The sequence below is a fragment of the Indicator indicator genome, chromosome 37, assembly GCF_027791375.1.
Source record: "Indicator indicator isolate 239-I01 chromosome 37, UM_Iind_1.1, whole genome shotgun sequence".
Lineage (NCBI taxonomy): Eukaryota > Metazoa > Chordata > Aves > Piciformes > Indicatoridae > Indicator > Indicator indicator.
Window position 1 is genome coordinate 3,660,330 of NC_072046.1, and position 14,185 is coordinate 3,674,514.

The 14,185-nt window shown below is 52.6% G+C and overlaps 1 protein-coding gene across 1 annotated transcript in view; it reads left to right on the top strand.

Moving 5' to 3' along the window:
* The first annotated feature begins 12,524 nt into the window (after window positions 1-12,524).
* Window positions 12,525-14,185, top strand: part of MAP3K14 (mitogen-activated protein kinase kinase kinase 14) — a 28,380-nt gene continuing 26,719 nt past the window's right edge. The window contains exons 1-2 of the mRNA XM_054396477.1: window positions 12,525-12,777; window positions 13,772-13,841. Coding sequence (XP_054252452.1) covers window positions 12,525-12,777; window positions 13,772-13,841 — 323 coding nt within the window. The remainder of the gene's footprint in view (window positions 12,778-13,771; window positions 13,842-14,185) is intronic.

Genomic DNA, 14,185 nt, shown 5'->3' on the forward strand with positions numbered 1-14,185 from the left:
CCAGGCCTTGACTACTCTTTTGGAGAAGAAATTGTTCCTCATGTCCAACCTAGACAGAGGCCTGGAAATCAGAAAGATTCCTAAGTTCCAAGGAGAGCTTGGAGTATAAGAGACTTAAGTTAGGAAAGGGTCTGGAGATGCTTGGGAAGGGAGGTCAAGAGGATTCATGGGGGAAGCAGAAGGACCTCTGTGAGAGCTGCACATGTGGGACTGTAGTCTGCAGGAAACTGAATTTTGCTGGTCATAGTTCAGTGACATCAGGGCCCTGAGGAATATTGACCCTGTTGTGTCTAAGAGGCAGTTTTGCAGTGACTGGGGGAGTTTGTCTCATGGGAGTTGATGTAGGCTGGACAATCAGAAAGTGCTCTGGTCAGTTCATATTCCTACCTGGTAGTATAAAATCATCCTCATTCAATTTGCAGGACCCATCATAAAAAAAAAAAAACTTTACATAGAAATGTTTCTGTCTTACACTTAATGCTTAGACTGGAGGATCTTACAGGTCTTTCCCAACATAAACAGTTCTATGAGGAGCAGCTGAGGAAACTTGGGGTTGTTTAATCTGGAGAAGAGGAGGCTGAGGAGAGACCTCATTGCTCTCTACAACTCCCTGGAAGGAGGCTGGAGTGAGGTGGGAGTTGGTTTCTTCTCCCTAGTATCAGGTGATAGAAGGAGAGGAAATGGCCTGAAATTGTGCCAGAGGAGGTTTAGGTTAAGATTAGGAACAATTTAATCCCTGCAAGAGTGGTCAGGGATTGGAACAGGCTGCCCAGAGAGGTGGTGGAGTCCCCATCCCTGGAGGTGTTGCAGAAACGTGTGGCTGTGGCCATGGTTGTGTTGGGTTGATGGTTGGATTCAGGGATCTTAGAGGAACCAAAATAATTCTAGGGTTCTATCCACCCTCAATTTCAGTACTCTTTTGGGTTTGCCTGGCAGGTCAGCCTTGCTGCTTCCTCCTGCCCTTTTGTGGGATTTCTAAATGTGATTGAAAATGTCAAGCTGCAGAGCAGTTTGCAGCAACAACTGGTGGAAACTCAGTCCTGCCTGCTTGGGCAGCATCACTTTTCTTGTGGTTAGTGTTGGAAGTTGTCAATTGAGGTGCTTTATTTCTTATCCTTTAGGAGATGGCTGCACTCCACAAATGGGTCTTAAACCTCAGAGGGTTGTTGAGCAGGGGCCCAAGCAGCTGAGCCAGGCTGGAACACAAAACCTTGTGGGGCTGAAGTTTGTTCTGATGCTTTCTGTTACTGTTTACAAAGCAGCAGGGAGGAATGAGCCACTTCTGGGAGGGAATGGGGCTGGGGGGATGCTTATAAACTCTGAGCAGCCACTTTGGTCATAGCTTTCATTCAACAACACAGAAGCATGGAGGGAGGGTTGAGTTCTGCTCCAGCTTGTACCTGAGGAAATGGAGCTAGGTGTGTTTGGATGCTTTTAGAAACCCTGCTGATGGTTAAAGCCAGTCACAGATTTTCCTACAGCTTTGTAACCAAACCATTGCAATATTCTAATGCCTGGCAACCAACAAGAGATTGCAGCTCATTATCCTGCTGTTTACAGTAAGCAAGGCGGGTGGCTGAAGAGGGATTTTGCAGTATTTACTATCAGACCACTTTAAAGCAGGTGTTTGCATACTTGCTCTCCTCTGGAACACAACTTCCTCATGGACCTAAAGGCTGAGAGTGAAACCCTGCAAGCAGGCAGCTCCGTGGTGCTTTAGGCAGAAGGTTTAGGCAGGATGTTGAGCTCTGCCTGGTGATCTCCAGGTGAACTGTGAGAGGTAGAGCTGCTCAGGATCCCCTTGCCCAGGCAAGTGGTTAAAGAGGAGGAGGAGGTGAAGGCTCTGAGCATCCTGGAATAGCAACTGGTGGTCTGACTCACCAGCACTTTAATCAGTCAGGCATTCTATTTATTTTTACTTTGGAACTCTTAGATAGACAAGGGAAGGTGTTTTGGTTTTTTCTCCCTCTTAAACACGTTCACTTACAGCAGCACTCGGAGTGGTTTAAGGTAGGGAGGTGTGGTGACTGCTACAGCTCTTTTTTTTTTTTTTTTCTTTCCCTCAGTCCCTTTGACAGAAACTGAAACTCCTCTTTGCTGACAGCTCTGAGCTTGTTTAAATAACCATCCCCCAGGCCCATGCCACAATAATGTGCCTCAAAGTGACACAGCCAAAACCAGAACCATCTGAATTTCAGTTCCATCTGAGACAGGGGCAGGTGAGGAAGCTCGTCGATAGCACCCAGACAGAGCAAGGTTTTGAAAGGGGTTCCATGTGCAGATCTACTCCTTGGGCACCATAAATTCAGTGTGATTGGTGTTTCTGCCAAGTGTATCTTGATTTCTTTGCTGAGATGTGTGAGTTTGGCCAGGGTGTGATGTCTCCATGTGCTGATTTCATCGCTCCTACCCCAGGCAGGTTCTCTGGCCCGCAGACTTGGCACTTTTCTCAATGTTGTTAGGTCTGAAAGGTCCTCAGAAGGTGGTGGATGTTCTTCTTCTCCCTTGACATCCCCTGCTCTAGCCATGCCTAAATTCCTGGCTCATCCCAGCTGTTGCCCTGTTGGGGTGGTCAGCAGAGCAGCATTGCTAAAAGGCTGCTTGTGTTGTGTTGGTACAGCAGTGGCAGCTGCAGGGAGAAGGCTTAACCTGAGCTGATGTGTTGCTCATAAAGCTCTTCTCAATAAGGAAGTAGGAAACCTCACTGAGACAACATGATTTGGCTTCTCTTTTATTTTTTTTTTCCTCTTCAACCCAAATGTCAATGTGAAACTGCTGCTGAACACTCACACTCCAGCTGGGAGGAGAAATCTGCATGCTCTGAAGTCTTTTTTTTTTTTTTTTTTTAATCCAAATTTATGGAACAATCCACTGAAATTCTCCAAAAAGCCATTGGCCCTTAAGGGAGGATTGACCAAGGCAGACCAAGCAGGGACATAGAATGGTTTGGGTTGGAAGGGACCTCCAAAGCTCATCCAGTCCAACCCTCTGCAGTCAGCAGGGACATCCTCCACCAGATCAGGTTGCCCAGAGCCCTGTGGAGCCTGACCTTGAATATCTCCAGGGATGGGACCTCAACTACCTTCCTGGGCAACCTATTGCAGTGTTCCAGCACCCTCCTGGTTCAGAACTTGTTCCTCACATCCAATCTCAATCTGCTCTGCTCTAATTTCAAGCCATTGTCTCTTGTTCTATCCCTGAAGGCCTTTGCAAACAGTCCCTCTGCAGCCTTCCTGGAGCCCCTTCAGGTACTGGAAGGCTGCTCTGAGGTCTCCCTGGAGCCTTCTCTTCTCCAGGCTTGACAGCCCCAGTTCCCTCATCCTGTCCTTGTAGCAGAGCAGGTCTGCCCCTTCTGTCATCTCCATGGTGTCCTCTGGACCCTCTCCATCAGGTCCATGTCCTTCCTGTATTGAGGGCTCCAGAGCTGGACACAGCTCTCCAGGTGAGGTCTCCCCAGAGCAGGGATCCCATGTTCTGCTGTGCTGTGGAGTCTTTTCAGGACTGGGCAGGTGCTTGCATTACTTTTTTTGCCAGCTGTGAGCCTCTTTCTGTATACCTGGGAACTTCATGAAACACAGGAATGGTTTTTAAAGGTCCCTGCTGCAAATAGCTTCCAGTTGAAATAATAGAGTCCCCAAATCCCAGCATGGTAGGGGTTGGAAGGGACCTCTGGAGCTCATCCAGTCCAACTCCCTGCTGAAGCACCCACAGCAGCTTGCCCAGGAGCACAATGCCCAGGGGGGGTTGGAAGCTCTCCACGCAAGGACACTCCACAACTTCTCTGGACAGCCTGCTCCAGGCCTCCAGCACCCTCACACCAAACAAGTTTCTCCAGTTCAGGTGGAACCTCCTGGATTCCAGTTTGTGCCCACTGCCCCTTGTCCTGTTGCTGGCACCACTGAGAAGAGGATGGAGAGGTTGAAGATGCACTGGTTTAGAGAATCACAGCTCACAGGATGTCAGGAGTTGGAAGGGACCTCTGGAGAGCTTCCAGTCCAAGCCCCCTGCCAGAACAGGACCAGAGAATCCAGCACAGGTCACACAAGAACACATCCAGACAGGGCTGGAAAGGCTCCAGAGAAGGAGACTCCACAACCTCTCTGGGCAGCCTGCTCCAGGGCTCTGTGACCCTCACAGTGAAGAAGTTCCTCCTCATGTTGAGGTGGAACCTCCTGTGCTGGAGTTTCCATCCATTGCCTCTTGTCCTATCCCAGGGCACAACTGAGCAGAGCCTGTCCCTGTCCCTTCCTTCCTGACCCCCAGCCCTCAACTATTGATAGACATTGATCAGATCCCTCTCAGGCTTCTCCTCTCCAGACTGAACAGCCCCAGGGCTCTCAGCCCCTCCTCACCTGCTCCAGTCCCTTCAGCATCCTGGTAGCTTCCCTTGGACTCTCTCCAGCAGATCCCTGTCCCTCTTGAACTCGGGAGCCCAGAACTGTATGCAATGTTCCAGGTGTGGTCTCACCAGGGCAGAGCAGAGGTAGAGGAGAACCTCTCTGGCTCTGCTGGACACACTCCTCTTGATGCACCCCAGCACATTGCTGTCCCATGGAGAACAGGATGTAGTGAGGATGTTTGGAAGGATCAGAACTTGTTGTGTTAATAATATTTCAGTGCCTCCTCAATTCTGCCTCCTTACAGGTCCCCACTGACCTTCTCCAGTGTGTTAGCACAGACATTAGCTGAAGCAGGAGCTGCTGTAGACATCAGGCTGCTGGGTCCATGGCACAGCTGCTGCTGTGCTTGGCTGGTGCCTCCATGGCACAACTGCTGCTGTGCTGAGCTGCTGCCTCCATGGCACAACTGCTGCTGTGCTGGGCTGGTACCTCCATGGCACAACTGCTGTTGTGCTGGGCTGGTACCTCCATGGCACAACTGCTGTTGTGCTGAGCTGGTACCTCCATGGCACAACTGCTGTTGTGCTGGGCTGGTACCTCCATGGCACAACTGCTGTTGTGCTGAGCTGGTGCCTCCATGGCACAACTGCTGCTGTGCTGAGCTGGTGCCTCCATGGCACAACTGCTGTTGTGCTGGGCTGCTACCTCCATGGCACAACTGCTGCTGTGCTGAGCTGGTGCCTCCATGGCACAACTGCTGCTGTGCTTGGCTGGTACCTCCATGGCACAACTGCTGTTGTGCTGGGCTGGTACCTCCATGGCACAACTGCTGCTGTGCTGAGCTGGTGCCTCCATGGCACAACTGCTGCTGTGCTTGGTTGGTACCTCCATGGCACAACTGCTGCTGTCCTGAGCTGCTGCCTCCATGGCACAACTGCTGCTGTGCTTGGCTGGTACCTCCATGGCACAACTGCTGCTGTGCTTGGTTGGTACCTCCATGGCACAACTGCTGCTGTGCTTGGTTGGTGCCTCCATGGCACAACTGCTGCTGTGCTTGGCTGGTACCTCCATGGCACAACTGCTGCTGTGCTGAGCTGGTACCTCCATGGCACAACTGCTGCTGTGCTTGGTTGGTACCTCCATGGCACAACTGCTGCTGTGCTGAGCTGCTGCCTCCATGGCACAACTGCTGCTGTGCTTGGTTGGTACCTCCATGGCACAACTGCTGCTGTGCTGAGCTGCTGCCTCCATGGCACAACTGCTGCTGTGCTTGGTTGGTACCTCCATGGCACAGCTCTTGCTGTGCTTGGCTGCTGCCTCCATGGCACAACTGCTGCTGTGCTTGGCTGGTATCTCCATGGCACAACTGCTGCTGTGCTGAGCTGGTACCTCCATGGCACAACTGCTGCTGTGCTGAGCTGGTGCCTCCATGGCACAACTGCTGCTGTGCTTGGTTGGTACCTCCATGGCACAACTGCTGCTGTCCTGAGCTGGTGCCTCCATGGCACAACTGCTGCTGTGCTTGGTTGGTACCTCCATGGCACAACTGCTGCTGTGCTTGGCTGCTGCCTCCATGGCACAACTGCTGCTGTGCTTGGTTGGTACCTCCATGGCACAACTGCTGCTGTGCTTGGCTGCTGCCTCCATGGCACAACTGCTGCTGTGCTTGGCTGGTATCTCCATGGCACAACTGCTGCTGTGCTTGGTTGGTACCTCCATGGCACAACTGTTGCTGTGCTGAGCTGGTGCCTCCATGGCACAACTGCTGCTGTGCTTGGTTGGTACCTCCATGGCACAACTGCTGCTGTGCTTGGTTGGTGCCTCCATGGCACAACTGCTGCTGTGCTTGGTTGGTACCTCCATGGCACACCTGCTGCTGTGCTGAGCTGGTGCCTCCATGGCACAACTGCTGCTGTGCTGAGCTGGTGCCTCCATGGCACAACTGCTGCTGTGCTGAGCTGGTGCCTCCATGGCACAACTGCTGCTGTGCTGAGCTGCTGCCTCCATGGCACAACTGCTGCTGTGCTTGGCTGCTGCCTCCATGGCACAACTGCTGCTGTGCTTGGTTGGTACCTCCATGGCACAACTGCTGCTGTGCTTGGCTGCTGCCTCCATGGCACAACTGCTGCTGTGCTTGGCTGGTATCTCCATGGCACAACTGCTGCTGTGCTTGGTTGGTACCTCCATGGCACAACTGTTGCTGTGCTGAGCTGGTGCCTCCATGGCACAACTGCTGCTGTGCTTGGTTGGTACCTCCATGGCACAACTGCTGCTGTGCTTGGTTGGTGCCTCCATGGCACAACTGCTGCTGTGCTTGGTTGGTACCTCCATGGCACACCTGCTGCTGTGCTGAGCTGGTGCCTCCATGGCACAACTGCTGCTGTGCTGAGCTGGTGCCTCCATGGCACACCTGCTGCTGTGCTGAGCTGGTGCCTCCATGGCACAACTGCTGCTGTGCTTGGAGCTCATTCTGTGAACACTTTCTGGTTTACAGCTCTGAGAACAGCCAGCACTTAACCAGGGTGAGAGTAAAGCCTTGGAGGAGATAAGGACCAAGGACCCTGTAAGGCCTCTGCAAAGGGCCCCTGGTGGGTTAGGAGTGGAGCATCCCCCTCTGTCTGATCACTGCTCCTCAACCTCCCCTGTCCTTGAAATGAGGAGCAGGAGGAGCAAAGTCAGACGTATTGAGGTCAAGAGTTAGAGCTGAACCTAAGAGACCTGGATGAGGGAGAGGAGGTTGTGAAAAGCAGTTTGGGTATGGCCCAGCCACCCTCCAGCTTGATAACCTGAGCCTCATGCTGCACATCCAGAGCTCAGGTCTGGAGTGGTGGTCAGTAAAAGGCTACAGCTCCAGTGTGTCCCACGTGGGTGAATCCCTTCCTTAGTGGCTGTGCTCTGGAGTCTCAGGTGCCCATTTACTGCTCCCAAGCTTCCCTTTTATGTACAGCTGCCCTGTGAAGGGCTGCACATGGCCTAGCCCTGAGACCAAGTGTCCAGATTAACAAGGCTGACAGATGCTTTGGCCTCCCTGCATTGTCCCTGCACCAAGAGCACAGAGATGGGGAGGAACAAACCCCTGCACCACTACAGGTGAGGGAGGGACCTGCTGGAAAACAGCACCATAGAGAGGGGCCTGGGAGTGCTGGGGGAGGAGTTCCACATGGACCAGCTATGTGTCCTTGTGGCCAAGGAGGCCACTGGGGTCCTGGGGTGCATCAACAAAAGCATCACCAGCAGGTTGAGGGAGGTTCTGCTCCTGCTCTACTCTGCCCTAGGGAGGACACCTCTGGAGTATTGGGTCCAGTTCTGAGCTCCTCAGTTCAAGAGAGTCAGGGAACTGCTGGAGAGAGTCCATCAGAGGGCAACAAAGCTGCTGAGGGGCCTGGAGCAGCTCTGTGAGGAGCAAAGACTGAGAGCCCTGGGGCTGAGAGCCTGCAGAAGAGCAGCCCCAGAGGGGAGCTGAGCAATGCTCAGCAAGAGCTAAAGGACCTGTAGAGGGCAAGAGGCTGGGGCCAGACTCTGCTCAGTGGTGCCCTGGGACAGGACAAAGGGGCAAGGGGCACAAACTGGAACCCAGGAAGTTCCATTTCAGCAGAAGGAGAAAGTTGTTTGGTGTGAGGGTGCTGGAGGCCTGGAGCAGGCTGCCCAGAGAGGTTGTGGAGTGTCCTTGTGTGGAGAGCTTCCAACCCCCCCTGGCCACTGTGCTCCTGGACAAGCTGCTGTGGGTGCCCTGCTCTGGCAGGGGGATTGGACTGGATGATGTCCAGGGGTCCCTTCCATCTCCCACCATGGTGGGACTCAGGGATTCTCTCATTCAGAAGAGGGAAGCTTCAAAGGTTGTGCTTCAGAAATTCTTCCCAAGTCCTGTTTGTTTGGGTTTTTTAATTTTATTTTTGTTTACTCCCCACTTCTGCCAGCCACACTTTGTGGTAGGTACCACAGACAATAATTGAGGTTTTGATTCTTTTAAGGCCCTGAAAATTGTGTAGCAGCAGTTAAACCCTGGGCTGGGCTTGCAGCTTGGGTGCCCCCACACAGCCCTCGCAGACCTGAGTCACACATGAAGCCAGCGGGGCCCTGGCGGCTGCTCTGAGGGCACCTGGCCCACAGGAGCTGCCACTTATTTTCCCCTCAGCTTCCCAGTGAGGTTTGTGCTTTGTTGACTTTAATCTCAGGAACATTTCCTGGTTGCTCTTTTCCATTCTGGACTTGCAGCTTTGCTTCTCCCCCTGCCTGTGTCTTGTGGAGCAACTCTGTAGAATTTGCAGTGCCAGGGATGGAGTCGAAGCCTTGAAGGTCCTTGAAGGTGAGCAGAGGGGAAAGGAGGGACAGAGTTAATGCAAATCAGGAGAGAGTGAAGATAAAAATAGCTCTGGAGTTGACAGTTTGGTCACTGGTGGCTTGGGTTAGTCATCTGGCAGGCTCTCCTGCTGCTCCTCCGAGGGATTATTTTACAGCAGTCAGATTTGACATAATTTCTGTGGAGGAGAGGCAGAGGGCTGGGCAGACTGAGTGGGATACTGTCATCAGCTTCTTCTGCACAGCAGCTGTTCTCTGTTTAGCCACTCAATGGAGTCATTGTTGACTTGCCTTGTGTACCTGCCAGGTTGTTAGGTGACTCATTTGCACATCACACCAAGGTTCAGGCACTTGGCTCCCCACGCTCCCTGCCCCAGCCTGCCGTGGCCCTTTGGAGCTCAGTTTGGTGTTTTCCTGATTGAGCTCTGTCTTGCCAGCAGTCTGGTGGAGTAAATGTCCTGTTCCCTCAGGCAGGGGAAAAAAAGGAAGAAAAAAAAGAAAAGCAAAGCCCTGGTGCAGGTTTAAGCAGATGAGCCTCCAAGATGTGCCCCAGCGATGGCTCTGAGGTCTTGGGTTTGCTGCTCTCTGTCACAGAATCACAGCTGGTGGGGGTAGGAAGGGACCTCTGAGATCACCAAGTCCAACCCCAGGGTCACCCAGTGCAGGTCACACAGAACACATCCAGGTGGGTCTTGAAAGTCTTCAGAGAAGGAGACTCCACAACCTCTCTGGGCAGCCTGCTCCAGGCCTCCAGCACCCTCACAGTAAAGAAGTTTCTCCTCATGTTGAGGTGGAACCTCCTGGGTTCCAGTTTGTACCTGATGTTCCTTGTTCCATCACTGGGCACCACTGAAAAGAGCCTGGCCTTCATCCTGACCCCCACCCCTCAATCCCTTTGATCAGACCCTCCTCATCCTCTCTTATGCTGGCTCCATGGTACCTGACAGCAGCTCCTGTTTGCAAGGGCTGCTGAGTTTTCCTGGGTGGTTTAATGATGGAATTGTTCCTTTTCAGCTTTCCACTTGAGCTGTGAGAGGGTCACCATGAGGAAGTGACCTCCACAGTTGAGGGACAATTCAGCATGTCCTGCTTAAAAAGAAAACAACTGACTTAACTTGCCCAGAATCCATGGCAGTGGGATCAGGAGCAAAACCAAAGCCATGCTTCCCGTGGGCTCATGCTCAGGGTGGTTGCAGGGATCCTCCTAATCTCCAAGGATCCTCCTAATCTCCAGGGATCCTCCTAATCTCCCAGGGTCTTCTAATCTCCAGGGATCCTCCTAATCTCCCAGGGTCTCCTAATCTCCAGGGATCTCCTAATCTCCAGGGATCCTCCTAATCTCCAGGGATCCTCCTAATCTCCAGGGATCTTCTAATCTCCAGGGATCCTCCTAATCTCCAGGGATCCTCCTAATGTCCAGGGATCTCCTAATCTCCAGGGATCCTCCTAATCTCCTGCTTTTCACCCCCCCAGTACAGCCCCATCCTGTCCTGTCCCTCTGGCCTTGCTTCCAGTGCTTCTTTCTGCTTCTCACCCCTGGCTCCTTTCCACCTTCTTCAGCACTGCCAGTTGGCCAGGGTTTGGCCCATGCTGGGACTTGTTTGGAGCTACATTTACACTCCCTGGTCAGCCAGCAGCCCTTGCTGATTGACTGCCAAGCAGAGAGGTCTTCTCCAGCACCATCGCTGTCCTCTGCCCTGCAGCAATTTGTCAGAGCTCTCCTTGGCTTCACTGAGGGCTTCAGGAGTTACTGATGATGGAGAAAGAAGGGAAGCAAGGGAGGAATTGTAGGTCACAGGCTTGAGAGCAGCCTTGAAGAGAAGGCCTTAGGGGTGTCAATCGGTGACAAACTCCCCAGGAGCCAGCACTGGTCCCTGGCAGCCCAGCAGGGACTCAGCTGTGTGCTGAGCTGCATCCAGAGCAGGGAGAGCAGCAGCACAGGGAGGGGATTCTGCCCTCTGCTCTGCTCTGCTCAGAGCCCACCTGCAGCACTGCCTCCAGCTCTGGAGCCCCCAGCACAAGAAGGACCTGGAGCTGCTGGAGAGGATCAGAGGTCTGGAGAACCTCCCCTGTGGGCACAGGCTGAGAGAGTTGGGGCTGTTCAGCCTGGAGAAGGCTCCAGGGAGACTTTGGAGCAAACTTCCAGTACCTGAAGGGGCTCCAGGAGAGCTGGGGAGGGATTTTGACAAGGGCTGGGAGTGGCAGAACCAGGGACAATGGCTGTGAGCTGGGAGAGGAGAGACTGAGATTGGAAATAAGGGAGAAAATCTTTCCAGTGAGGGTGGGGAGAGACTGGCACAGGTTGCCCAGGGAGGCTGTGGATGTCCCCTCCCTGGAGGTGTTCAAGGCCAGGATGGATGAGGCCTTGAGCAAGCTGGGCTGGGGGGAGGTGTCCCTGCCCATGGCAGGAGGTTGGAGCAGGATGATCCTGAAGGTCCCTTCCGACCCAACCCATTCTGTGATTCTGTGATTACCTTGTTTCCTTGGAAGGAAAAATGAGAAATGGATCTGAGGGTGACTGAGCACAAGGGAGAAAGCAGTTAGCAGATTTTCTGTGGTGTGGAGCACGTTGGCAATCCTCCCAGCTGCCATCTAGGGGAAATCTTTCATGTCTTCTCTCTCTCTTTTGGAGTTCCCTCTTCTATATGTCTTTACTGGTTGTATTTCACCTACTGCAATATATCCAGAAATAAATCCCTCTTTCATACTGATGCGGGCTCACATTTTTAGTACTGAAAGTAGTCAAAACAATTCTTTGATTAACCTATTGATTATTCAGCTCCTCAGTGGGATGCAGAGCTTTGGTTCTTCAGCTCCTCAGTGGGATGCAGAGCTTTGGTTCTTCAGCTCCCCAGTGGGATGGAGAGCTTTGGTTCTTCAGCTCCTCAGTGGGATGCAGAGCTTTGGTTCTTCAGCTCCTCAGTGGGATGCAGAGCTTTGGTTCTTCACCTCCTCAGTGGGATGGAGAGCTTTGGTTCTTCACCTCCTCAGTGGGATGGAGAGCTTTGGTTCTTCACCTCCTCAGTGGGATGGAGAGCTTTGGTTCTTCACCTCCTCAGTGGGATGGAGAGCTTTGGTTCTTCAGCTCCTCAGTGGGATGGAGAGCTTTGGTTCTTCACCTCCTCAGTGGGATGCAGAGCTTTGGTTCTTCACCTCCTCAGTGGGATGGAGAGCTTTGGTTCTTCAGCTCCTCAGTGGGATGCAGAGCTTTGGTTCTTCACCTCCTCAGTGGGATGCAGAGCTTTGGTTCTTCAGCTCCTCAGTGGGATGCAGAGCTTTGGTTCTTCACCTCCTCAGTGGGATGGAGAGCTTTGGCTCTTCAGCTCCTCAGTGGGATGGAGAGCTTTGGTTCTTCAGCTCCTCAGTGGGATGGAGAGCTTTGGTTCTTCACCTCCTCAGTGGGATGCAGAGCTTTGGTTCTTCAGCTCCTCAGTGGGATGCAGAGCTTTGGTTCTTCACCTCCTCAGTGGGATGGAGAGCTTTGGCTCTTCAGCTCCTCAGTGGGATGGAGAGCTTTGGTTCTTCAGCTCCTCAGTGGGATGGAGAGCTTTGGTTCTTCAGCTCCTCAGTGGGATGGAGAGCTTTGGCTCTTCAGCTCCTCAGTGGGATGGAGAGCTTTGGTTCTTCAGCTCCTCAGTGGGATGGAGAGCTCTTGGCTCTTTTTTCAGCTCCTTGCTCTGAGGTTGGGTAGAACCTGGACTTGGTTTCAATTCTTTAGTTACCTTCAGCAGTCTCCTAAAACAGAATCATGGAACTGTTGAGGTTTGAAGAGCCCTTAGAGATCATCAGGGTTTGAAGCTGCTTCTGCCTGTGAAGGATTCTGACAAGTGATTTGTTTTGGGGTTTGTTTCTCTGTTGTTCCCAGTGACTCTCTGAACCTGTGCAATGGCTGTGATGGGAATTACCTGCCAGGGAGCTCCTGATCCAGCCTTCAAGCAGAAGAAGGAGCTCACAGCTACCAAGGGGCTGAATGAGACAGCAAGTGAAAAGCAGAGCAGTGTTTGCAAAGTGGAAGATTCAAAGAAGGTCATCTTCCACAGTCAGTGGAAAATCCTCAATGATGTAATCACCAAAGGAACAGCAAAAGAAGAAACAGAAGGAGGCTGTGCATCAATTTCTATTATTGCCCAAGCAGAATGTAAGTAACTGTGTGGGCTGCTGCTCATTGAGAAAAAGGAATGTGGCATGCAGGATGAGATTTCACTCCGTTTGCACTCCTGCAGAGCTGAGACAACATCTATTTGTAAGCCCCAGTGGAGTGGAGCTGGGGACACATCCCAGCCTCTATTTAGGAAACTCATGAAACCTCCTAATAATGTGGCAGCATCCACTGAATGAGGCATAAGTACCAGAGCAGCATGTGGCCCTTGCACCTCACCTGCTCGGGCTCTAAAGCTGTGTCCTGCTTGGTCACCTCTGCTTGGCTGACTTCTGAAGGGGATTGGAAAAGGAGTAGGGAGGGAACAGAAGAGAACCAAACTAAAGCTGTCACATGGGAAATAGCTGAAGGATTAGGAGCAGGTCCAGAAGAGGCCACAAAGGTGATCAGAGGGCTGGAGAACCTCCGCTATGGGGGTAGGCTGAGGGAGTTGGGGCTGTGCAGCCAGCAGAAGAGAAGGCTTCAGGGAGACCTTAGAGCAGCCTTCCAGTACCTGAAGGGGGCTACAAGAAAGCCAGGAAGGGACTTTTGACAAGGGCTTGGAGTGGAATGGATTTAAGCTTGAGGAGGGGGATTTAGACTGGAGATTAGCAAGAAATTATTTCCAGTGAGGGTGGTGAGACACTGGAACAGGTTGCCCAGGGAGGTTATGGAGGTGTTCAAGGCCAGGTTGGATGAGGCCTTGAGCAACCTGGGGTAGTGGGAGGTGTCTCTGCCCATGGCAGGGAGGTTGGAACTGGATGATTTTGAGGGTCCCTTCCAAGCCAACCCATTCTGTGAACCTAGGAATCCAGGAGGCAGGGCCAGCTGTGTGCTGCTGGGGCAGGAGGGAGCACAGTGTGGGTGATGTGGTGATGAGTCTGGCTCACTGTTGGCTTTAGCAAGTTGACAGAGCTGTTTCTTAGTCCAGTTGTTACCAGGAGAGACTGTCTGCTGCTGAAGACATCTATTGATGCTCTTTTCTTTCCTACAGGTGAGAACAGTCAGGAGTTCAGCCCTACCTTGTCAGAGAGATCCTTCATTGCTCACAGCAAGCGCTACAGGTGAGAGACCTCTTACCTGAGCACCAGCCCTTGCTGCTGTGTGCTGCCCTCTCCCAGACCACCCTGCCTCAAGAGTGTTTTTCCCACAAACTAGAGAAGAGCAGATTTAGGTTAGATGTTAGGAACAAGGCCTTCACTATGAGGGTGGTGGAACACTGCAACAGGTTACTCAGGGAGGTGGTTCAGGCTCTGTCCTTGGAGGTATTCAAGGTGAGGCTCAACAGGGCTCTGGACAACCTGATCCAGTTGGGGATGTCCCTGCTGACTGCAGAGGAGGTTGGACTGGATGAGCTTTGGAGGCCCCTTCCAGCCCAGACCATTCTATGGTTCCTGTTTGGATTAAC